A 25348-nucleotide genomic window follows, 5' to 3' on the forward strand; every position below is an offset into this window, starting at 1 on the left:
AAGGCCCTCACTTCTGCCTGTTGACTTCAAAACGCCTAAAGGTAAGGAGTGCCAGGTCTGCCGCCAGGCTCCAAGGGTGGGTCTCAGAGGGGCTAGAAAATGCCCCACCAATTTGGCTAAAGTAAGAAAAAGATATAAAGAAAAAGTTACAGAAACTTGAAGGGTTAAGCTAAGTCACTGAGAGAGTTGTTGTAAGTTACAGAGAAAATAAGGTTGATATATGGTTCAGGGTCGGTGCACAAAAGTAGACAGCAACTAATAGCTGTAGAAGAAGATACAGACAGAGAGACTGAGGAAGAGAAAGAGACAAGAGAGGAACATATACTGGCCACAGTAGTTAGGGAACCTAGGAAGATAGTACCTGGCAACAGAAGAGAATTCCTGGCTAAAGATCGGTGTGCCTAATACGAAGAAAAAGGACACTGGGTCAGGGACTGCCCAAGAAAGAACAAGAGGGGCCACTGGAGAGTTTCTTGGTCCTAGAGTGCTGGCTATGTACAGAGATAGAAGGGAAGTGTAGATACAGGGACCCAATGCTCTGTGCTCCTATGCCCTCCCCCCGAGTGGGTCAATATCCAAAGACCTTGAGTGCAAGGGGCTACTGGCAACGAACAATACTTATGGACTGCCCGAAGAACAGTGGACCTTGGCGTGGGCGGGGTAACCCACCCACTAGTTCATGGTCATCCCTGACTGCCCCTATCCCTTGCTCATGAGAAAATTGCTCTCCAAAATGGCTTGTGTGGGCTAAAATGGCTGGGTGAGGCCATGTGTATGCATATCTACAGACTGTGTATGTGGAGCTTAAGACCTGTCTCAGTACACCAGTACCTGATGCTGGGAGATGTGTGTGTGTGTGGCTTAGTGCCGTTCTGCCTAGAACACATCATTCCTGCCAGCCGGGCTCTGACAATTATCACCCAATCCAGGACTTAAACTGCGGTAGAGTGGCTGATGTTTTGCCTTTAAATGAAATGTCCCAGAGGATGGGATCACTGATCAGCTGACATGGACTAGATTCTCCACCTGTTGGGGGCAATCTGGTCACCTTGCTGCCCAATCCTGACCTGGAGCCACCACAGCACAAGTGTCAAGCACTGGCAGAAGCCCATGGGTGGAGGAAAGACCTCTGTGACTGGCTGATTGACCCCTGCTGAAAGCCGAGGACCTTGTCCACAGACAGGAACAGTTCTCTTCATGAAGGTCAGAGATAAGTGGGTGCTGCCGTGGTGGACAACACAATGTCATCTGGGATGGCTGAACTTCCACCCCCCAGCACATCAGCGCTGCAGATGCCTTTACCATCTCTTGGATGCCCTGGTGAAGCCAACAACTGTGAGTACTATTCATTGCTCAGGATATCAGAAGGAAGAGATTCAGTGGCATGGGACAGTAACAAAGCAGATAAAGTGGCTCGGAAAATGGCTATGCAGGAGCCTATCCTGGTTACAGGCCTACAAGAGACGGCCTCTACAATCATCAAGAAGATACTGGAAGAAATCTTTCCCCCGATTTGGAATGCCCAAGGTAATCTGGTCAGACAATGTCCCTACTTTCGTTGCCAAGGTAAGCCAGGGTGTGGCCAAGTATTTAGAGGTTGATTGAAAATTACATTATATTTACAGACCTCAAAGTTCAGGACAGGTAGAGTAAATAAATAAAACTCTAAAAGAGACCCTGACCAAATTAAATTGACCATGGAGACTGGCGCAGACTGGGTGACACTCCTTCCCTCTCGCTCTCTTCAGAGCAAGAAATATCCCTTCCAGATTCAGCTTTACCCCCTTTGAGATCTTATATGGGGCCTCAGATCCTCTGACTGTATTAGATGATGTTACTGAACCAACATGTCATAGTAATAATGATTTATGTGTCAGGCTAAAAGACCTACAGGTGATACAGAAAGAAATCTGCTCACAGCTGGCAGCAGCCTATGCCCCAGGGACCTTCGAGACATCTCATCCGTTCCAAGTTGGAGACTGTAAATATATACAATGACACGGAGCCCAGACACTCGAGCCTCGCTGGAAAGGACCGTACCTGGTGCTGCTGACCACCCTGACAGCCGTCAATTCTCAGCCCTCACCAGCCACATACTAGCTGTTGGGGCTGAGAGTTGGGACCTAGAGGGACACTCAGATCTTCATAAAGCTCCCTAGATTGCACATCAGATAAGTGGATACATCAGAGACGTGACTGGGATGTTGCTATAATGCTCACTTGAGGAGTGTGCTTTAGAAACAAGAATTTCATGTTTGCCCTGGGTTCCATCGAAAAAAATATAGAGATAGGCTTGATTTCTATTACAAATGATGTAACATTACATATGTTAATACTCCTAATACTTCTTGGGACTGTGCCTCAGGGACCATAAGTTTAAAAGTTCTAAGATAGTCATGACCTTGGTGTATAGGTTTAGATAGTGTTCAGATTGGAATCCTAAAGACTTTTTAGCTGACCTCCAAGAATACCTAACCTCCCTCTCAGAGGTAGTCCTTCAAAATAGGAGAAGATTAGACCTGATATTCCTTAAAGAAAGAGGGCTATGTGCTGCTTTGAGAGAAGAATGTTGTTTTTACCTCGATCACTCCGGGACCATTAAAGATTCTATGGCTAAACTTAGGGAGAGGTTGGACAAGAGACGACGAGAACGAGAAACCACTAATAACTGGTTTCAAAGCTGGTTCGATAGGTCCCCATGACTTACCACCCTGCTGTCAGCTTTAGCTGGTCCCTTGATTATCCTCCTCCTTTTGCTCACTGTTGGGCCCTACATCATTAACCGCCTTTTTGCTTTTATTAGGGAACGGATTAGTGCTATACAAGTCCTTATGTTGAGACAACAGTATCGGAGTGAAGAGCCACTAGACTCTAGATTCATCATGGAGTCCTAAGATTAGGACTATTCACAAGGAGTAGAGGGGAATGAAGGGTTAAAATTTCTAAAAGTTAGTCATGAACAAAGTCCAGACATGCCTGAGAGAATTTGAGATAGGGCTCACTGGCCCGACTATCAACTCCCAAGGACACTGGCCATCTGGAGCCACCCCCTCCCCTTCCTTCACTCCCTGAGGATGGGTCATCCCCCTGCTGCAGTGAGATGAGTTGCCCTGCCCACATTGCTGAGATGCTAGATTACACGTATGCTTTGTTGATGTAACTCCGTGCCAAAAGTAACTGTGCACCCTTTGTATAAGCCAATTATGTGTATCCACACGAAACCCCTGGTTTTCCCTATATAAGCTCCTGCCTAGAGAGGCTCGGGGCTTGACTCAATCTCCTGTGTGAGATACGTGTCAGCCCGAGATCTCGTAAATAAAACTGCCTCTTGTTGATTACATCAAGACCGGCTTCTCGTGTTTCCTGGGGGTACCTCAACCCGTGACTGGAGCGAGAGTCTCCCCAAGTCTGGGGGTCTTTCAGTTGCAGCATAAAAAAAATACTTCTTGTGACAAGAAGTGGAAAAAGAAAGTTGATGAGCTAAGAAAAGAGGAGCCTTGAGCCAGATCAACCATTTGGCTTCCTAAAATATGGAGCAAGCATGGAATGTGGCTTTTTCAGAATCGAGGGGGTTTTTAGGATTGGGCAGTGAATACTGTCTGGGGCTAACCCGTCCCTTTTGTGGCTGACAACCCTTAGGAGACAGGTCAGAATGTGCCAACAGCACAGAGTGGGCACTGGTGGTATCTGAACTTTGAAGTGCTCAGGAACTGTGAAAGTTTCTCTGTTATCACCCTGGAGCCATCTAGTGAAATAGACCACTGTGATGCTGTGTAAGAGGCCATTGTGAGGGCTGGAGAGATGGCTCAGTGGGTAAGAGCACCAAGTGTTCTTCCAGAGGTCCTGAGTTCAAATGCCAGCAACCACACGGTGGCTCACAACCATCTGTAAGGAGTACTGATGCCCTCTTCTGGTGTGTCTGAAGACAGATGCATTGTATGAAATATAAATAAATAAATCTTACAAAAGATTGTCATCTACTGCAGTTTCTATGTGGACAGGGCACAGTTGAAGGGCTTAAAGATCAAGTACATTGCCTGTCTTTAAAGATCAAGTATATCACCTAACTTTTAAACCAAGAAATGTAGTGTCTTTTATGCTGCTTCTGTACCTTTTAGTGATGTATCTTTTCTCCTATTACTTCGTTTGTTTCCATGATAGTTGTTTTCAAGTGAATGTGATTATTGAACCTATTTGCAGAGCTATTCAATATTTCTGTTTTCATTGATTAAATATTTGTGGTGAAATTGCTTTGTGATATCAGTAAAATGTATGTGAAAATTTTAGAGAGTATACCGGTTTGGGTAATTATAATAACTTTCCCCTCAAGTGGTGGCCTGGTTACACATTTAAAAGACTGGAATTCATTACCATCCATAGCAGGATTGATAGGGAAGCACAATGGACAGCGACAGTGTTGTTCCCTTTGACAGTTGTGGGAGCCAAGAAAGAAGTGTGAGTTGCCTGTTTGTGTCTTAGAAAACTGAGACTGAGTATCATTACTGTAGAAGCCCATGGAAAAAAATGATGAGCTTTTCAGAAATCACCAGTTAAAGAAATGGTGGTATTGGTGGGGGAGGGCCCAGGAGCGGCAGGACCTCTGCGCCTGAGACACTGCCAGAAGCTGAAGAGACAGACCGGATAAACAGTTCTCTGCACCCAAATCCCATGGGAGGGAGAGCTAAACCTTCAGAGAGGCAGACACGCCTGGGAAACCAGAAGAGACTGCACTCTGCACACATCTCTGACGCCAGAGGAAAACACCAAACGCCATCTGGAACCCTGGTGCACAGAGGCTCCCGGAAAGGGTGGCGCAGATCTTCCTGGTTGCTGCCCCCACATAGAGCTTATAGGCAGCACCCCACGAGCAAACTTGAGCCTCGGGACCACAGGTAAGACCAACTTTTCTGCTGCAAGTGACCTGCCTGGTGAACTCAAGACACAGGCCCACAGGAACAGCTAAAGACCTGTAGATAGGAAAAACTACACGCCCGAAAGCAGAACACTCTGTCCCCATAACTGGCTGGAAGAAAACAGGAAAACAGGTTTACAGCACTCCTGACACACAGGCTTATAAGACAGTCTAGCCACTGTCAGAAATAGCAGAACAAAGTAACACTAGAGATAATCTGATGGCGAGAGGCAAGCGCAGGAACCCAAGCAACAGAAACGAAGACTACATGGCATCATCGGAACCCAATTCTCTCACCAAAGCAAACACGGAATATCCAAACACACCAGAAAAGCAAGATCTAGTTTCAAAATCATATTTGATCATAATGCTGGAGGACTTCAAGAAAGACGTGAAGAACTAACTCCCTTAGAGAACAAGTAGAAGCCTACAGAGAGGAATCTCAAAAATACCTGAAAGAATTCCAGGAAATCATAAATAAACAAGTAGAAGCCCATAGAGAGGAGTCACAAAAATCCCTGAAAGAATTCCAGGAAATCATAAATAAACAAGTAGAAGCCCATAGAGAGGAATCACAAAAATCCCTGAAAGAATTCCAGGAAAACACAATCAAACAGTTGAAGGAATTAAAAATGGAAATAGAAGCAATCAAGAAAGAACACATGGAAACAACCCTGGATATAGAAAACCAAAAGAAGAGACAAGGAGCTGTAGATACGAGCTTCACCAACAGAATACAAGACATGGAAGAGAGAATCTCAGGAGCAGAAGATTCCATAGAAATCATTGACTCAACTGTGAAAGATAATGTAAAGCGGAAAAAGCTACTGGTCCAAAACATACAGGAAATCCAGGAATCAATGAGAAGATCAAACCTAAGGATAATAGGTATGGAAGAGAGTGAAGACTCCCAGCTCAAAGGACCAGTAAATATCTTCAACAAAATCATAGAAGAAAACTTCCCTAACCTAACAAAAGAGAAACCCATAGGCATACAAGAAGCCTACAGAACTCCAAATAGTTTGGACCAGAAAAGAAACACCTCCCGTCACATAATAGTCAAAACACCAAACGCACAAAATAAAGAAAGAATATTAAAAGCAGTAAGGGAAAAAGGTCAAGTAACATATAAAGGCAGACCTATCAGAATCACACCAGACTTTTCGCCAGAAACTATGAAAGCCAGAAGATCCTGGACAGATGTCATGCAGGCCCTAAGAGAACACAAATGCCAGCCCAGTACTCTATCCTGCAAAACTCTCAATTAACATAGATGGAGAAACCAAGATATTCCATGACAAAACCAAATTTACACAATATCTTTCTACAAATCCAGCACCACAAAGGATAATAAATGGTAAAACCCAACATAAGGAGGCAAGCTATACCCTAGAAGAAGCAAGAGACTAATCGTCTTGGCAACAAAACAAAGAGAAGAAAAACACACAAACATAACCTCATATCCAAATATGAATATAACAGGAAGCAATAATCACTATTCCTTAATATCTCTCAATAGCAATGGCCTCAACTCCCCAACAAAAAGACATAGATTAACAAACTGGATACGCAACGAGGACCCTGCATTCTGCTGCCTACAGGAAACACACCTCAGAGGCAAAGACAGACACTACCTCAGAGTGAAAGGCTGGAAAACAACTTTCCAAGCAAATGGTCAGAAGAAGCAAGCTGGAGTAGCCATTCTAATATCAAATAAAATCAATTTTCAACTAAAATTCATCAAAAAAGATAAGGAAGGACACTTCATATTCATCAAAGGAAAAATCCACCAAGATGAACTCTCAATCCTAAATTTCTATGCCGCAAATACAAGGGCACCTACATACGTAAAAGAAACCTTACTAAAGCTCAAAACACACATTGCACCTCACACAATAATAGTAGGAGACTTCAACACCACACTCTCATCAATGGACAGATCATGGAAACAGAAATTGAACAGAGACGTAGACAGACTAAGAGAAGTCATGAGCCAAATGGACTTAACAGATATTTATAGAATATTCTATCCTAAAGCAAAAGGATATACCTTCTTCTCAGCTCCTCATGGTACTTTCTCCAAAATTGACCATATAATTGGTCAAAAAACGGGCCTCCACATGTACAGAAAGATAGAAATAATCCCATGCGTGCTATCACACCACCACGGCCTAAAACTGGTCTTCAATAACAATAAGGGAAGAATGCCCACATATACGTGGAAATTGAACAATGCTCTACTCAATGATAACCTGGTCAAGGAAGAAATAAAGAAAGAAATTAAAGACTTTCTAGAATTTAATGAAAATGAAGGTACAACATACCCAAACTTATGGGACACAATGAAAGCTGTGCTAAGAGGAAAACTCATAGCGCTGAGTACATGCAGAAAGAAACAGGAAAGAGCATATGTCACCTGCTTGACAATAGGCCTAAAAGCTCTAGAACAAAAAGAAGCAAATACACTCAGGAGGAGTAGAAGGCAGGAAATAATCAAACACAGAGCTGATATCAACCAAGTAGAAACAAAAAGGAACATAGAAAGAATCAACAGAACCAAAAGTTGGTTCTTTGAGAAAATTAACAAGATAGATAATCCCTTAGCCAGACTAACGAGAGGACACAGAGAGTGTGTCCAAATTAACAAAATCAGAAATGAAAAGGGAGACATAACTACAGATTCAGAGGAAATTCAAAAAATCATCAGATCTTACTATAAAAGCCTATATTCAACAAAACTTGAAAATCTGCAGGAAATGGACAATTTCCTAGACAGATACCAGGTACCGAAGTTAAATCAGGAATAGATAAACCAGTTAAACAACCCCATAACTCCTAAGGAAATAGAAACAGTCATTAAAGATCTCCCAACCAAAAAGAGCACAGGTCCAGACAGGTTTAGTGCAGAATTCTATCAGACCTTCATAGAAGACCTCATACCAATATTATCCAAACTATTCCACAAAATTGAAACAGATGGAGCACTACCGAATTCCTTCTATGAAGCCACAATTACTCTTATACCTAAACCACACAAAGACCCAACAAAGAAAGAGAACTTCAGACCAATGTCCCTTATGAATATCGACGCAAAAATACTCAATAAAATTCTGGCAAACCAAATCCAAGAGCACATCAAAACAATCATCCACCATGATCAAGTAGGCTTCATCCCAGGCATGCAGGGATGGTTTAATATATGGAAAACAATCAACATGATCCATTATATAAACAAACTGAAAGATCAAAACCACATGATCATTTCATTAGATGCTGAGAAAGCATTTGACAAAATTCAACACCCCTTCATGATAAAAGTCCTGGAAAGAATAGGAATTCAAGGCTCATACCTAAACATAGTAAAAGCCATATAAAGCAAACCAGTTGCTAACAGTAAACTAAATGGAGAGAAACTTGATGCAATCCCACTAAAATCAGGGACTAGACAAGGTTGCCCACTCTCTCCCTACTTATTCAATATAGTTCTTGAAGTTCTAGCCAGAGCAACCAGACAACAAAGGAGGTCAAGGGGATACAGATCGGAAAAGAAGAAGTCAAAATATCACTATTTGCAGATGATATGATAGTATATTTAAGTGATCCCAAAAGTTCCACCAGAGAACTACTAAAGCTGATAGAGAACTTCAACAAAGTGGCTGGGTATAAAATCAACTCAAATAAATCAGTAGCCTTCCTCTACACAAAAGAGAAACAAGCCGAGAAAGAAATTAGGGAAACGACACCCTTCATAATAGACCCAAATAATATAAAGTACCTCGGTGTGACTTTAACCAAGCAAGTAAAAGATTTGTACAATAAGAACTTCAAGACTCTGAAGAAAGAAATTGAAGAAGACCTCAGAAGATGGAAAGATCTCCCAAGCTCATGGATTGGCAGGATTAATATAGTAAAAATGGCCATTTTACCAAAAGCGATCTACACATTCAATGCAATCCCATCAAAATACCAATCCAATTCTTCAAAGAGTTAGACAGAACAATTTGCAAATTCATCTGGAATAACAAAAAACCCAGGATAGCTAAAAGTATCCTCAACAATAAAAGGACTTCAGGGGGAATGACTATCCCTGAACTCAAGCAGTATTACAGAGCAATAGTGATAAAAACTGCATGGTATTGGTACAGAGACAGACAGATAGACCAATGGAACAGAATTGAAGACCCAGAAATGAACCCACACACCTATGGGCACTTGATTTTTGACAAAGGAGCCAAAACCATCCAATGGAAAAAAGATAGCATTTTCAGCAAATGGTGCTGGTTCAACTGGAGGTCAACATGTAGAAGAATGCAGATCGATCCATGTTTATCACCCTGTACAAAGCTTAAGTCCAAGTGGATCAAGGACCTCCACATCAAACCAGATACACTCAAACTAATAGAAGAAAAACTAGGGCAGAATCTGGAACACATGGGCATGGGATAAATTTCCTGAACAAAACACCAGTGGCTTATGCTCTAAGATCAAGAATCGACAAATGGGATCTCATAAAACTGCAAAGCTTCTGTAAGGCAAAGGACACTGTGGTTAGGACAAATCGGCAACCAACAGATTCGGAAAAGATCTTTACCAATCCTACAACAGATAGAGGGCTAATATCCAAAATATACAAGAACTCAAGAAGTTAGACCGCAGGGAGACAAATAACCCTATTAAAAATGGGGTTCAGAGCTAAACAAAGAATTCACAGCTGAGGAATGTCAAATGGCTGAGAAACACCTAAAGAAATGTTCAACATCTTTAGTCATAAGGGAAATGCAAATCAAAACAACCCTGAGATTTCACCTCACATCACTGAGAATGGCTAAGATCAAAAACTCAGGTGACAGCAGATGCTGGGGAGGATATGGAGAAAGAGGAACACTCCTCCATTGTTGGTGGGATTGCAGACTGGTACAACTATTCTGGAAATCAGTCTGGAGGTTCCTCAAAAATTGGACATTGAACTACCTGAGGACCCAGCTATACCTCTCTTGGGCATATACCCAAAAGATCCCCCAACATATAACAAAGACACATGCTCCACTATGTTCATAGCAGCCGTATTTATAATAGCCAGAAGCTGGCCTCCAAAGCTCTGAGAGATTACAGTTCTGCATAATTTAATTCTTTCCTGCCTGCCATGAGCAGGCCTCCAGATGAGCAAGTTCCTTTGGAATGGTTTTGCTTGTTTTTGTTTATTTTCCATGGTGCTGATTAGAAAGCCATGAATTGTTTTGTGAATTTTAAATTTCAAGAGGTGACACCCAGAGTTGATGGTGGTTTCCTTCAAACACTGCAGTGTAGTTGCAGCATAAAAAAATACTTCTTGTGACAAGAAGTGGAAAAAGAAAGTTGATGAGCTAAGAAAAGTAGAGCCTTGAGCCAGATCAACCATTTGGCTTCCTCAAATATGGAGCAAGCATGGAATGTGGCTTTTTCAGAATCGAGGGGGTTTTTAGGATAGGGCAGTGAATACTGTCTGGGGCTAACCCGTCCCTTTTGTGGCTGACAACCCTTAGGAGACAGGTCAGAATGTGCCAACAGCACAGAGTTGGCACTGCTGGTGTTTGAACTCAGAAGTGCTCAGGAACTGTGAAAGTTTCTCTGTTGTCACCCTGGAGCCATCTAGTGAAATAGACCACTGTGATGCTGTGTAAGAGGCCGTTGTGAGGGCTGGAGAGATGGCTCAGTGGGTAAGAGCACCAAGTGTTCTTCCAGAGGTCCTGAGTTCAAATGCCAGCAACCACATGGTGATTCACAACCATCTGTAATGAGTACTGATGCCCTCTTCTGGTGTGTCTGAAGACAGCTGCATTGTCTGACATGTAAATAAATAAATCTTACAAAAGATTGTCATCAACTGCAGTTTCTATGTGGACAGGGCACAGTTAAAAGGCTTAAAGATCAAGTACATTGCCTGTCTTTAAAGATCAAGTGTATCACCTAACTTTTAAACCAAGAAATGTAGTGTCTTTTTTGCTGCTTGTGTAGCTTTTAGTGATGTATCTTTTCTCCTAGTACATCCTTTGTTTCCATAATTGTTGTTTTCAAGTATATATGATTATCGCTCCTATTTGCAGAGCTATTCAATATTTTCATTGGTTAAATATTTGTGGTGAATTTACATTGTGCTATCAGTAAAATGCTATGTGAAAATTTTAGAGAATATACCGGTTTGGGTAATTTTAATAACCTTTGCCCTCAAGTGGTGGCCTGTTTTCACATTGAAAAGACTGGAATTCATTACCATCCATAGCAGGATTGATAGGGAAGCAAAATGGACAGCGACAGTGTTGTTCTCTTTGACAGTTGTGGGAGCCAAGAAAGAAGTGTGACTTGCTTTTTGTGATTTACCAAATCAAGACTCAGTATCATTACTATAGAAGCCCATGGAAAAAATGATGAGCTTTTCAGAAATCACCAGTTAAAGAAATGGTGGTTTTGCTTATGTTGAATTCTGAGTTTCAAAGTTATGTTTCATTTTTCTTTATTCCTTAATGAGGCTTTTTATTAAGTTTTTGATTCACCATTACACCCTTAGATGCACAGTGTTAGAATCGTAGTAGGTGCTCAATAAATCACTGACCATCGGGGAGGAGGAATGATAAGAAAGTATGTATTTTCTGTAAGTTCTGTTAGTTTGGGAACAGGTGGTTTTAGGTTGACCAGTCATAGCTTGGTATCTTGTCCCACATAAGACAACTTGACAGAACCCCCTTTCTGGCCATTATGTTCAACTTATTTTTCTCTTAATCATTCTTGAAAATCATGGAAGTAGTGTGGAAAATTGATTGTACCTGCAGTATAGCAAAAAAGCCCAGTCTAGATAGGTAAGCAGTTATGTTTTCCATGAGCTGATGTCTTAACACATCTAGATTTTAGGAATTTAGTGTTCCGTTTTCTAAACATACATCTTACAGCGTACAGATAACATCGTGATAGAATAAAGGAATCTTTTGATTTAGCACCAAATTCCCTAAAGCAATGACTACTGCACAGCTCTCTTGGCCATATGAATAGCCGAAATTATATTTCACTCTTTTAAAGAAATAATGAAAGCACTTAAGGTTAAGCAAAGCCAATGGAAAAGGTCCCTGTGGTGTTTCTCTTTGGTGCCTTGTGCTCTTTCTCGAGAATGACTTGAAGAAGTCAGGGCGGTCAGGTGGTCAGTTTGGTCAGGCAGTCATGAGCAGATGGTTAAGCGATGTGCTAGGGCCCCATAGGCCAGTGAGCCCAGCTGAAGAGCAGAGGCTAGGCAGTGAGCCCAGCTGAAGAGCAGAGGCTAGCCAGTGAGTCTGACTGAAGAGCAGAGGCTAGGCAGTGAGCCTGACTGAAGAGCAGAGGCTAGCCACTGAGCCTGACTGAAGAGCAGAGGCTAGCCAGTGAGCCTGACTGAAGAGCAGAGGCTAGCCAGTGAGCCTGACTGAAGAGCAGAGGCTAGCCAGTGAGCCTGACTGAAGAACAGAGGCTAGCCACTGAGCCTGACTGAAGAGCAGAGGCTAGCCAGTGAGCCTGACTGAAGAGCAGAGGCTAGCCACTGAGCCTGACTGAAGAGCAGAGGCTAGCCACTGAGCCTGACTGAAGAGCAGAGGCTAGCCACTGAGCCTGACTGAAGAGCAGAGGCTAGCCACTGAGCCTGACTGAAGAGCACAGGCTAGCCAGTGAGCCAGGCTGAAGGCTGAAGAGCAGTGATTTTAACCTTTATTTATAAGTTCTTCAGTTTTCCTAAAAGACAAAAGTTTGCCTCCATAAAGATTGATTTAAAAGGTTCTCCTTGCTCTCTTCTTATTATTTACTTTCCTCTTGGTTTTATGACACAATAATTTCCTTACTCTCAAGGCCTTACTCTCAACGCTACGCCTTTACTTCTAAGTTCTTCTTGAGTTCTGTTCTCTTCAGTTCAGTTCTGTCTAAAAAGCTTTCTCTCTCTTTGTCCTCAGCATTTGTATATCTTTCTGAACACAGCATCACATGGTGAAAAGTTTACCACAAGTTTGCACAGGAATTCAAATCATAAGTTGGATAATCAGTTTACGACTGAGAATGTTTACATGCATATTCATGAAGAGTAATCATCAGGATATACTGTCACCATCTGTCACTGGCTCTGCATGTTCATGGAGAGTTAAAAGCTGTAATTTTTATGAGAAAAGAATAAGTAAAATTGCCTATAGGCAAATCCAGTCAATTATTTACGTTCAGTCCTTGGACCTATAGTAAATCATTAGTTCTCTTTTTATGAACTTTGGTTAATTGGTTTGTACCCTCTTAGCATGGGTTCTAATTTGTAGATGCCTGCTTGGTATTGCAGAAGCAATTCACTCATGAAACTTTAAGAAGGAAGAGTTCTCAATGCAATTTTGATTACCAGAGAAAACATAATAGCTGTCCCATTATAAAGGAGCTTAAAATTACTAATCTAATTTTAAAATTCTTATAGAACCATCATAAGAATTAAGAAATCATCTATTTGTCTGTACATCATCACGCCAAGACAATATATCTTCGTTGCTCTGTGGTGATCTGCTCAAAAGAGTGGGGTAAAGAGCATGACAAATACAGAGGCAGATACTTGCAGCCAACCATTCAGCTGAGAGCAGGGTCCCCAATGGAGGAGTAAGAGAAAGGATTGAGGGAGCTGAAGCGGTTTACAGCCCCATAAGAACAACACTAAGAAACACCCAGAGCTCCCAGGCCCGAAAACACCATCGAAAGAGTACACATGGACAGACCCATGGCTACAGCTGCATATGTAGAAGAGGATGGCCTTCTTGGGCACAAATGGGAGGAGAAGCCCTTGGTCTTGTCAAGGCTTGATGCCCCAGTGTAGGGGAAACCAGAACAGGGAGGCAGGTAGGCCTGGGTGTTTGGGTGGGTGTGATAACACCCTCACAGTAGAAGGGGGAGGGGGTTTTATAAGGGGATTTGTGGAAACCAGGAAAACGGATAACGTTTGAAATGTAACAAAAGCCCTCTCTGGGGAATGGAAAGCAGATAAGGTGCTCTGAGCCCCTACTTCCCTGCTGCCTCCCTTTGATCACGACTGTGGTGCATGGTGTCAGCCTGGGACTCTCCTTGGGCTGCTGCTGGCACTGGTCCTGGCTTACATGGCCAAGAGCATGATGAGCAAGGAGCACATGGTTTGTCCCGATTCAGAGCAGGGTGAGTGGCCACCAGAGAATAAGCACAGCTTCCTGTACGATCATGAGGTCTTCCTGGGCAAGGAGGACTCCAAGACCTTTGATAGCTAATCCTGGACAAGAGCAGGAGAAGTTGGGGAAAATTGTTGATCCAATTGACAGTGATGAAGGCAGCCTTGTTACTACTGAGGACCTGAAAGTTTGGATCAAACAGGTACAGAAAAGATACATCAACCAAAATGTGCCTAAACTCTGGAAGGATTATGATAGGGACATAGATGAAAAATCTCCTGGGAAGAATACAAGCAGGCTACCTATGGCTACTACCTGGGAAACCTTGCTGAATTCCAAGATAGCTCTGATCATCACAACTTTAAAAAGTTGCCTCCACGAGATGAGAGGAAGTTTAAGGCCTTGACGGTGACCTGACAGCTACTCAGGACGGGTTCATTGCTTTTCTGCACTAAGAGGATTTAGAACATATGAAGGAGATTGTAGTTCTGGAAACGCTGGAGAATATCGACAAGAACGGGGATGGTTTTGTGGACTAGGATGAGTACATTGTGGACATCTTTTTCTCACAAGGACAATTGCCCTAAGACATACTGGATTTTGTCTGGGGAGCAGTTCAATGATTTCCCAGATCTGAACAAGGATGGGAAACTGGATTAGGATGAGATTCACCATTGGATCCTCCCTCAGGCCTATGACCATGCACAGGCTGAGGCCCAGCATCTGGTGTATGAGTCAGATAAAAACAAGGATGAGATGCTGACCAAGGAGGAGATTCTAGACAACTGGACCATGTTTGTGGGAAGCCATGCCACCAATTACAGGGAAGATCTTACCAAAAATCATGATGATCTTTGAAAGAAACTCATCCTCATGTGGCCAACAGTCACATGCTTTCTACAGATATTCTGGGTGATTGCTATATTTGTCAAGTATATAGCAGTTGTGTCCCTAAACAATAAGAAACCTTTCTAAAGCTCAAAAAAATCATACATTGCAACACAAACAATTATAGTAGGAGATTTAAACACGCCACTTTCATCAATGGACAGATCAGGGAAACAGAAATTAAACAAAGACACAGAAAGACTAACAGGTTATGAAACAAATGGATTTAACATATATTTATAGAACACTCCACCCTAAAACCAAAGGATATACCTTCTTCTCAGCATCCCATTGTACCTTCTACAAAATTGACCATATAATCGGTCACAAAACAGGCCTCAACAGATACAGGAAGATAGATATAATCCCATGCATCCTTTCAAAAAACCACGGACTAAGGCTGCTGATCAATAACAACAAATAGGACAGAAAGCCCACATATACATGGAAGTTGAAGTCAATGACAACTTGGTCATTGGAGACATAACAAAGAAATTAAAGACTTCTTAGAATTTAATGAAAATGAAGATACAACATACCCAAACTTATGGGACACAATAAAAGCAGCGCTAAGAGGAAAACTCATAGCTCTGTATGCCTGCAAAAAGAAACAAGAGAGAGCATATGTCAGCAGCTTGACAGCACACCTAAAAGCTCTAGAAAAAATTAAATAAACCCTAGAGGAGTAGAAGGCAGGAAATAATCAAACTCAGGGCTGAAACCAAACAAGAAGAAACAAAACCGAGTATCAAAAGAATCAGCAAACCCAGGAGCTGGTTCTTTGAGAAAATCAACAAGATACATAAACGCTTAGCCATATTAACCAGAGGTCACAGAGAGTGTATCCAAATTAATAAAATCAGAAATAAAAGGGAGACATAACAACAAAATCTGAAGAAATTAGAAAGATCATCAGATCCTACTACAAAAAAAAAATATTCAACAAAACTGGAAAATGTGGAGGAAATGGACAATTTTCTATACAGATACCAGGTACCACAGTTAAATCAGGAACAAATAAAACATTGAAACAAACCCATAACTCATAAAGACATAGAAACTGCTATTAAACATCTCCCATCCAAAAAGAGCCCAGGACCAGATGGATTTAGTGCAGAATTCTATCAGACCTTCATAGAAGTCTTCATACCATTACTGTCCAAACTATTCCGCAAAATACAAACAGACAGAGCACTACCAAATTCCTTCTATGAAGCCACAATTACTCTTATACCTAAACCACACAAAGATACAACAAAGATAGAGAAATTCAGACCTATTTGATTTATGAATATTGATCAAAAATGCTCAATAAAATTCTTGCAAACTGAATCCAAGAACACATCCAAACAATCATCCATCATGATCAAGTAGGCCTCATGGCAAGGATGCAGGGATGGTTTAATATACGGAAGTCCATCAACGAAATTCATCATATAAACAAAGTCAAAACCACATGATCATTTCATTAGATGCTGAGAAATCATTTGACAAAATTCATTACCCTTTCATTAATAATGTCCTGGAAAGATCAGGAATTGAAGGCCTGAATCTAAATATAGGAAAATGCAAAATACATCAAACCTGTACCTAACATCAAACTAAACTTAGAGTATTGAAGGAATCCCACTAAAATCAGGGACTAGACAAGGCTGCCCACTCTTTCCCTACTTAAGTACAATATGGTACTTAACGTCCTAGCCATAGCAATCAAAGAATGAAAGTAGGTCAAAGGGAAAAAATTAGAAGGGATGAAGTCAAAACACTAATATTTGAAGATGATATGATAGTCTACTTAAGCAACACCAAAATTCTACCAGAGAACTACTTAACCCGATCAACAACTTCAGCAAACTGTCCGAGTATAAAATTAACCAAAACAATTCAGTAGTCTTTCTCTACTGAAAGGGTACACAGGCTGAGAAAGAAATTAGGAAAATGACACCCTCCACAATAGTCCCAAATAATATAAAATAACTTGCTGTTACTTGAACCAAGCAAGTAAAAAATCTGTATGACAAGAACTTCAAATCTCTGAAGAAATTGAAGAAGGTCTCACAAGATTGAAAGATCTCCCATGCTCATAGATTGGCAGGATGAATATGGTAAAAAATGACCATTTTGCCAAAGGCAATCTACAGATTCAATGCCATCACTAACAATATTCCTACTCAATTCTTTATAAAGTTGAAAGTGCAATTTGCCGTCATTTGGTATACCATAAAACCCAGGATAGCAAAACTATACTCAACAATAAAAGACCTTCTGGGGGAATCACCATCTCTGACCTCAAGCAGTATTACAGAGCAATAGTTTGTATGGTATTGGCATACTGACAGGCAGCTCAGGGGAACATAATTGAAGACACAGAAAAGAACCCACACACCTATGGTCATTTGATCTTTGACAAAGGAGGTAAAACATCCAATGGAAGAAAGATAGTGTTTTTAACAAATGGTGCTGGTTCATCTGGAGGTCAACATGTAGAAGAATGCAAGTTGACCCATCCTTATTACCCTGTACAAAGCTTAAGTCCAAGTGGATCAAGGACCTCCACAACAAACCAGATACACTAAAAGTAATGGATAAAAAGTAGGGAAGAGTCTCGAAGACATGAGCAGTAAGGAAAATTTCCTGAACAAAATACCAATGGCTTATGCTTTAAGATCAAGAATCGACAATTGGGACCTCATAAAACTGAAAAGCTATTGTAAGGCAAAGGACAGTGTCATTAGGACAAAAAGGCAACCCACAGATTGGGAAAAAATCTTTACCAATCCTGCATCTGATGGAGGGCTTATATACAAAGTATACACAAAACAGAAGAAGTTAGAGTACAGAGAGCCAAACACCCCTCTTAATAAATGGGGTTCAGAGCTGAAGAAAACATTGTCAGCTGAGGAATATAGAATAGCGAAAAGCCCCTAAAGAAATGCTCAATATCCTTAGTCATCAGAGAAATGCAAATCAAAACAACCCTAAGAATCCACCTCACACCAGTCAGGATGGCTAAGATCAAAAAATCAGGTAACAACAGATGCTGGCAAGGAGGTGGAGAAAGAGGAACACTTGTCGATTGTAGCTGGGATTGCAAACTGGTACAAGCACTCTGGAAATCAGTCTGAAGGTTCCTCAGAATTTGGACATTGCTCTACCTGAGCACACAGCTATACCTGTCCTGGGCATATACCCAAAAGATTCTCCAACATACAACAAACACATATGATCCACTATGTTCATAGCAGCCTTATTCATAATAGCCAGAAGCTGGAATGAACCCAGATGCCCTTCAACAGAGGAATGGATTCGAAAAATGTGGTACATCTACACAATGGAGTACCACTCAGCTATCAAAAACAATGACTATGTTCAATTCATAGGCAAATGGAAAGAACTAGAAAATATCATCCACAGTGAGGTAATCCAATCACAGAAAAGCACACTTGGTATGCTCTTGGGAGCGATGGCCTTGAAGCCCTCCATTATTGATGTTATTATTATGATTAGCTTTAAGTATGACTGGGTTCATGGAAAATCCCCAGCCAGCTGCAGAAGACTAATACAAATGTGGTGGTCACGATGAATAATCATATGATAATGTCTGACATTAAGATACCCAAAGTCATGACCTGTAACCTTTCTGAAAAACCAACATCCTACTGACAAATAGATATGACAAACCTGTGACCTTTCTGACAACCTGTCAACATCAGCTGATTCCCTGACCACAGGACTATTGTGTCCTTGGCGTGGGTAAATGTTTCTTAATTCCCCCCTCTCTCTGTTACCCATTTTATGGTACAAATTCAGCCTTGGGGAAAAATAAAATTGTCGCCTTGATCAGACTCTTGTCGTGGAGTCCTTCTTCACCTCTCTTGTCCCTCATTCTCTTCCAGGTACTCAGCACCCCTCGTTGACAGTATGTATTCATTGATAAGTGGATATTGACCAAAACCTCAAATTACCCAAGATGCAATCTACAGATCTCAGGAAACTCAAGAAGAAGGATGACCAAAGTGCAGATGTTCCCACTCCTTCTTAAAATGGGGAACAAAAATATCCATAGGAGGGGATATGGAGGCCAAATCTAAAGCAGAGACCGAAGGAACAGCCATTAAGAGTCTGCCCCACATGTGGCCATATATATACAGCCACCAAAACTAGGTAAGATTGATGAAGCTAAAAAGTGCTTACTGAAAGGGACAGAATATGCATCTCCACTGAGAGACACATCCAGGGCATGTCAAATAAAGAGTTCAGTGCTGGTAGTAAACTGCTGAACTGAGAACAGGACGCCCTTTATGGGAATTAGAAGAAGGATTCAAAGAGCTGAAGGGCTTGCAACCCCATAAGAACAGCAATGCCAACCAAATAAACCACTAGCAAATGACTATAGGTGGACTGATCCAGGGGTACAACTGCATATGTAGGAGAGAATATACTTGTTGGGGCACCTGTGGAAGGGGAAGCCCTTGTTCTTAACAAGGTTGGACCCTGAGTGCATGGAAATGTCGGGACGGGGTTTCTAAGTGGCATGGATTGGGGGACCATACATATGGGAGAGGGCACGGCAGGGGGGCTTATGGACCAAAAGCTGGGAAAGGGAATAACGTTTGAATAAAACATATATATCTATTAAAAAAACTGAAATTTAAAAAAATGATACTAATACCAAAAAATAATCAAAAAAGGGTGAATAAGAAAGAAATTTTAGGTTTTGGAAAAAGATGAATGCCAGGTATTTGAAAAACTGTATGACCATGGTAAACACTTTAATATACTTGAGAAATTTTTTACATGTTAATGAACTGCATCTTTTTTTTAAATAGTGAATGGAAATCCAGTCCCTTCCTGGCTGTGAGGCTGGGGATCCAGATGTAGTGGAATTCATTATTTGTTGGTCCTGAACCTTTGAGCCTGCTTCTAACTCAGCTTATGCCAAGGAAACTAGGCCAGGGTGATGTCTAAGCCATTGACCAAACTATCTGTACTAACAATCACAGGTGAAATTCCACCTTGTAAATGGGAGGAGAGGAATAAAAGATACCTTTAAGAATTTAAAAAAGATGAAATGTACCCAAAAAAATCCAATAAAAAAGTTTAAAATAAAAATAACTTAGGAAATACAAAATACTGGGGTGCCATTCCACAATCATGATGTGTTTCTTCTTTGATGGCTTACAGGTTAATTTACTTCTCTATAACTGTTTTCTTATTTCAAAGTAAGTAATGGCATCATCTGTGGAGTGATGGTGAGAACAAAAGCTTTGCCGAACTTGAATAATCGATCCCTCCCGAGCATGTGCTTAACATTCTAAGCACAGGGAAATTTCCTGAGGGGATGAAAAAACAAAATCCAAACATAAAACAGGAACAACAATGATGTAAAAACATTCTGCACTCTGGGTATGAAGGCATGTTACAACTTTAATCAGCTTTGTAGGTATTTCTACTAATCCCACAAAGAAACAAAAATCCTATCACAGTCCTAGCAGTTGCATCCAACAAAGAGAGAGCTGTGAGGTAGTGTGTGCTGCTTCTTTCCCCAAATACCCCTGGGCCTCAGGCCTCCACCCAGTGAGTTGGACCAAGAGCAGCCAGGTTGAAATTCCTGCTGCCATGGCAGGATTCTGCAGGAACATTTCCCTTTGACAACAAGGAACCTGTGTGGAGGAGATCTCTTGGTGAGTCCTCAAGGACTCTACATGTCCTATTCTACAGGGAGAAGCCCTGCCAGGTCTTTGGCAAGGCCAGCCAGTTGTATGGGGAAGTCTCTGGTCCTGTGGCAGAGAACGAGGAATGGCAGAAGGAATGGCAGCTCCACTGAGATCAAAGGATAACCCTTCTAGGCCTATGACCTCCTAATTAATTTATCTTTCACCTGATGCCCTATTCATATTTTCTTAATCTCATACAACTGTGATCTTGATGAGCAGCTGGGCTCTTGTTTTCTTAATCAGTTCTTTGTTGTAACAGACCTTTTTAACTTACTCCAGCCCCTGAGACTTATTCATACCTTCTGTATGCAGTAGGACCCTTGGTGGGACTGTCATCTCGAAAATAGAAGGTTCGGTAATCCAAAAGATTGGACTCCAGTTTACCTCAGGCCAGGAAAGAAGTCAGCCACCATTAGTAAAAGAGCAAGGGAAAAATAACATAGGAAAATCAAGTGGCTTAATCAGAAGAAAAGATCCTCAACTTCTAAGGCCCGCACATCTGCACCCCTCTCTTCTGAGCTTTGTATAGTGATGTTGTATAACTCCAGATGGTAGTAAAAGGCAGAGTTCTTCCCAGAAAGGTCAGACATGATTTTCACTCTTACATCTCTGAGGTGGGCTGGCATTATAGCACACATTCATGTTGAATTATTATAACACCTATGATAAGAAGACAGAATCCGTATATCACAATGCCAAATAGACTCCCTCCTGAACGTATGGACCCATTAAAATTGAGGTTCAACCTGAACTCAGGCCATTCCACTCCCTTTCTGTCCTCCTGATTCTTATGTTTGCTACAAGTAAAAGATCATGTTGTAGTCCCCAATATTCTCATGCCTAGACTTGTCTGTTCACGGAGAAGGATATTGGAGAAGTGATGGTTATATAGTTACAATGTAGTAACACAAGGTCCAGGTTGACATTTGCTCACTGATGTCCAATTTAATTGTCTTGTTATATTTGAGAAAGGGAGGATGTCCTCCATAATATATAAAACAGACAGAAATTTATTGTTTTATATATGCTCTGTAGTTGATCCCTATGTTCCCAAGGAAAAGGAGTTTTTATTGCAAAAAAATAGGATTATAGACCATTGATTTTGTGAAATACATGGATATGTAAATGGAAACAATGTCGGCTTTCAAGGACTGCACAGTAAGCAAATATTTCCAGGTTTTATACACTCAGAGGTATAGAAGAAATATATTGGCCTCCAGAAAAAGGGAAAAGCTTAGAAATCGAAATACATGTCACATGCATTGTCTCGAGTAGTAGATTTACTTTTAAGAAAAGTCTCCCTCCTCCTTGGTCCCTAGAGATTTGGGTGCTAAGAAAAATCTGTTCTCCAATTCAGGGTTGTAAGAAACCCTCCGCAGCAAAAGCATTGTTGACTTCTAATGAAGCAGAGAGACATATCTAGCTTTGAAATAGAGGTTGCCAAATGGTATTCCCAGTGACACATGGGAGACTGGAGGAAAGGGTCCCCACAGAAATTCATCAGTGTGGGGAGAGCTCGTTAGTAGGTAGGCCATAGAATTTTCCAGTGACATCACCAGTAAGCCCTTCACTGGACACTCTATTGTATCTAAGAGATCCCTAGTATCTTCTGTGATGTCACCTGTGTTGTGGTGACACCAACTGCCTTTGGGATATTACTTCAGTTCCCTTTGGGTTCACAAGCAGGCATGTTTCGCCAGCTGCTCAGGCTATTTCGGAAGGAAAGTGTTGATCAAGGAGAGACCGCACCAGGTCAGAGGGAAGCTGACCCCCTCTCTAGTGAAACAGGAAGGAGGAAATCATTCTTGGGAAGGCTTGGTGAGTCGTGGGCAGAGTTGGGGAACATCCTCAAGGAGGTAGGTTTGAGATGTGCCTTCTAAGACTAGGCCTTACAAGCAGGAGCCTTGGGATTTTTCAAAGGCAAACCAAGAGTCAGGAGTTCCTGATCTTTAATTTGAGAGAAAGCCATAAAGTTGTAAGACTTCAGTGTCTTTTCTTGAAGCTTTTTAACTGTGAGTGTCAATGATTGGCAGGAGGAGGCACTGTGAGATTAACAATGTGACCATCCATGTTTGGGAGTTGAAGCACTTCATCCTCTAGATTACTGTAGGTTACATAAGTGTCTGATGGCGAGAACAAGGAAGGATGCACCCCTAGTCATGAATTGAGTGCTCAGACACTTTGGGCTGGACCACACTTGGTTAGAGCTTGATGGTGCTAAACATTATGAAGTCATTATGAACTCCAGGATTATCTGCACCACATCTGATATAACAATGTCGCAGATGTTTATGTCTCAGTCATATTATAACTTTCAGTGCCGCGGGTTGTGTAATAGTGAGTGTGGCACGTGTATGGCATTAGAGGTTGGGAACAGGTACATAGCTTAAGAATCAACCTTTAAGAAAGCTTTTCTGCTCTTTCACGCATCACCCAGTCTCTACCATTTCCCCTTCCTCAACCTCCTTTTCGGATTCAGAATGATCTATTCTGCCCATTGGTTCAAATATGCAAATTCACTTGGGTTTATCTATCTACAGATTTTGGTAGGAAGGCATCATCCCAAAATGTCATCAGTAAACAAGAGGAGTGTCTAAAGGAACTGGAGGAACTCAAATTTGAAATCCAGAAGTGTCAATTCGAGAGGGATGAACTTTATCAAATCCTGGATCTTTATATCTATGATGAGTGGGACCACAGGTAGTCATTATGCCCAGTAACCTGTTCACTGTCTTGCGCTCTCTCTCTGCTACCTCAGATTTACTCATAGCACGAGAGAGTTTCACCTCTCATCCTGGATTTTAAGGAGATTTGGCAGGCATTTGCTTGTGAGATGAGCTAGGTGCTGTGTGTTTAGGGTCAACCTCTTTTGTACTTGACCCTGAGCCTCTTGGATTAGCATTGGTTCTGTCAACAGCTAGAATGACCTTGTCACACTTGCTGCAACTGTGTGTGTGAATGAAATGCCTGCACGTCATCACTCTTTCCTCTGAATTTGTTCATTATACACTGATTCTATGGCACCTCCATGGATGTAGTTGGCATTCTAAATGTGTTTGGATATGGGTTGGTGTGTATATATGTGGCAGTATTTGTTGGTGGTTTACTCTGGATCAGGACATCTGGAACCTTTGAATGGGTCTGAGGATTTGTTTGATCAACAGTTTGCAGGTCATGATAGTGATGAGTACATGGAGGCCCACACTGATCAACACAGCACTTTGCTCCTTCTGTATACCTTGGTGGCACACAGGACTCTCCTGAGGGGAGGAGGTGCTATAAATCCTCTTCCCTGTCAAACATAGTTATGCCCTCTGGGAATTCATGTAACGATAGAAACCCAGGATTGAGTATACCTGCTTTCAAAACAAGAGAAATGTCATCACAGCTTTCTCTTGGGCCCAAAGCTGTGGCACAGACTGGAGGAATCTTCTTCCTGAACTAGTGAATTCCTTCATGCTTACCTGGCCAGCTCTTGAAGGTCAGGTCCCTCCAACTGGTACCGTGACTCTGTTGTCCTGTGCCCAGGATAATAAACTTAACCAGTACAAATACTTTGAAGGAGCAAGTATGTGGTACATACTGAGTTTAAGTAATAGAGAGAACAGTCTGATTTTACCTAATTTGTTTCACCTGCTTTGATCTTTAGTTTTTTATTTTTTTAACTATCCAGGGATTGTTTATTGTGACCTAGAAATGGTCACTGTGGTCTTGACCGTTGTTATTCCCAAACAGGCAGCTCTCAGGCTCTGCCCCTCCTATATAGTGAGTCTTTGCAGAACCATATCTCTCAGGATTCCAAGGAGTCCTTATTTCAAAACAAATGTTTGCTTATTTACAGAGAAATATTTTCTGTGGATTGAGTCTCACTGTTGGGTTTTGGTCTGGTTTTTGAGTTTGCCGTTTTCTTCCCTTCCACCATTCCTTGAATTTGAAATTTTTTATTATATATTTTTATTTACATTTCACCTAATCCTGAAATCGTGAGTTCAAAACATTATTTGTTCCTTTGGCCATGACCTAACCCAGGCTGCATGTCGAATTGCCAGTCCTTCAATCTGAACATGAGATGAGAATGATGGCTATGCAAATGATGACCAACTCAATAAGTGATGCCATGGAGAGGTACAAGGAGCTCATACAAGTGAACAGTTCCTACCAGTGAGTCGCTGACAGAGATGAGAACCCAGCACTAGGCAGGGAATGCTTCTGTCCTGTATGACTTTGAACAAAAGTCAGGGCTCTGGTTCTGTAGTGTCTGACTCTTAACAAGAAGGCTGCCTCCTGGCAAGGGTCTTAGATTTGTAGCTCTTGGAATCAGTTGTCGTACATGTGAGGGGTGTAGAAGACCCTCCAATTGTTATTTTCCCAGTTAAAGTTCCTCTAGATAGAAAAGGTTTGCACCATGATGGGAATAGCAATCAACTCTGAATCTCTAAGACTCTGACAGGAGATTTAAAGATCTGTGATCCATGAGAAACACATGGAAAGAGTCTATAGCTATTGGGTCTTCAACTACCCCTCAGAGGGGCTTTCCCCACAACGTGAAGATGGTTTCACCATACCATGGACATACGAGCTCCCTTATGGACCATCTCTTCTTCCTTGATTTATATAAACCGTCTTAGTGTCAGGATTTTCAGAAGTACTTTGATTCTTGTGGAATGTGGATTCTG

General features: G+C 41.5%; 1 protein-coding gene and 1 pseudogene across 3 annotated transcripts in view; both read left to right on the forward strand.

Moving 5' to 3' along the window:
- The first annotated feature begins 1241 nt into the window (after positions 1-1241).
- Positions 1242-14960, forward strand: LOC148003562 (reticulocalbin-1 pseudogene; annotated as a pseudogene).
- A 3891-nt stretch (positions 14961-18851) lies between these two features.
- Positions 18852-25348, forward strand: part of LOC146768882 (uncharacterized) — a 51536-nt gene continuing 45039 nt past the window's right edge. For 2 of the 3 annotated variants that reach the window (NM_001447293.1, XM_087564631.1), the window contains 3 exon segments: positions 22301-22490; positions 23213-23372; positions 24702-24833. In NM_001447293.1, coding sequence (NP_001434222.1) covers positions 22361-22490; positions 23213-23372; positions 24702-24833 — 422 coding nt within the window. In that variant the 5' untranslated portion in view covers positions 22301-22360. 3 annotated transcript variants of the gene reach the window in all.

Source organism: Rattus norvegicus, chromosome 9 (genome assembly GCF_021556685.1).
Source record: "Rattus norvegicus strain SHRSP/BbbUtx chromosome 9, alternate assembly SHRSP_T2T, whole genome shotgun sequence".
NCBI lineage: Eukaryota > Metazoa > Chordata > Mammalia > Rodentia > Muridae > Rattus > Rattus norvegicus.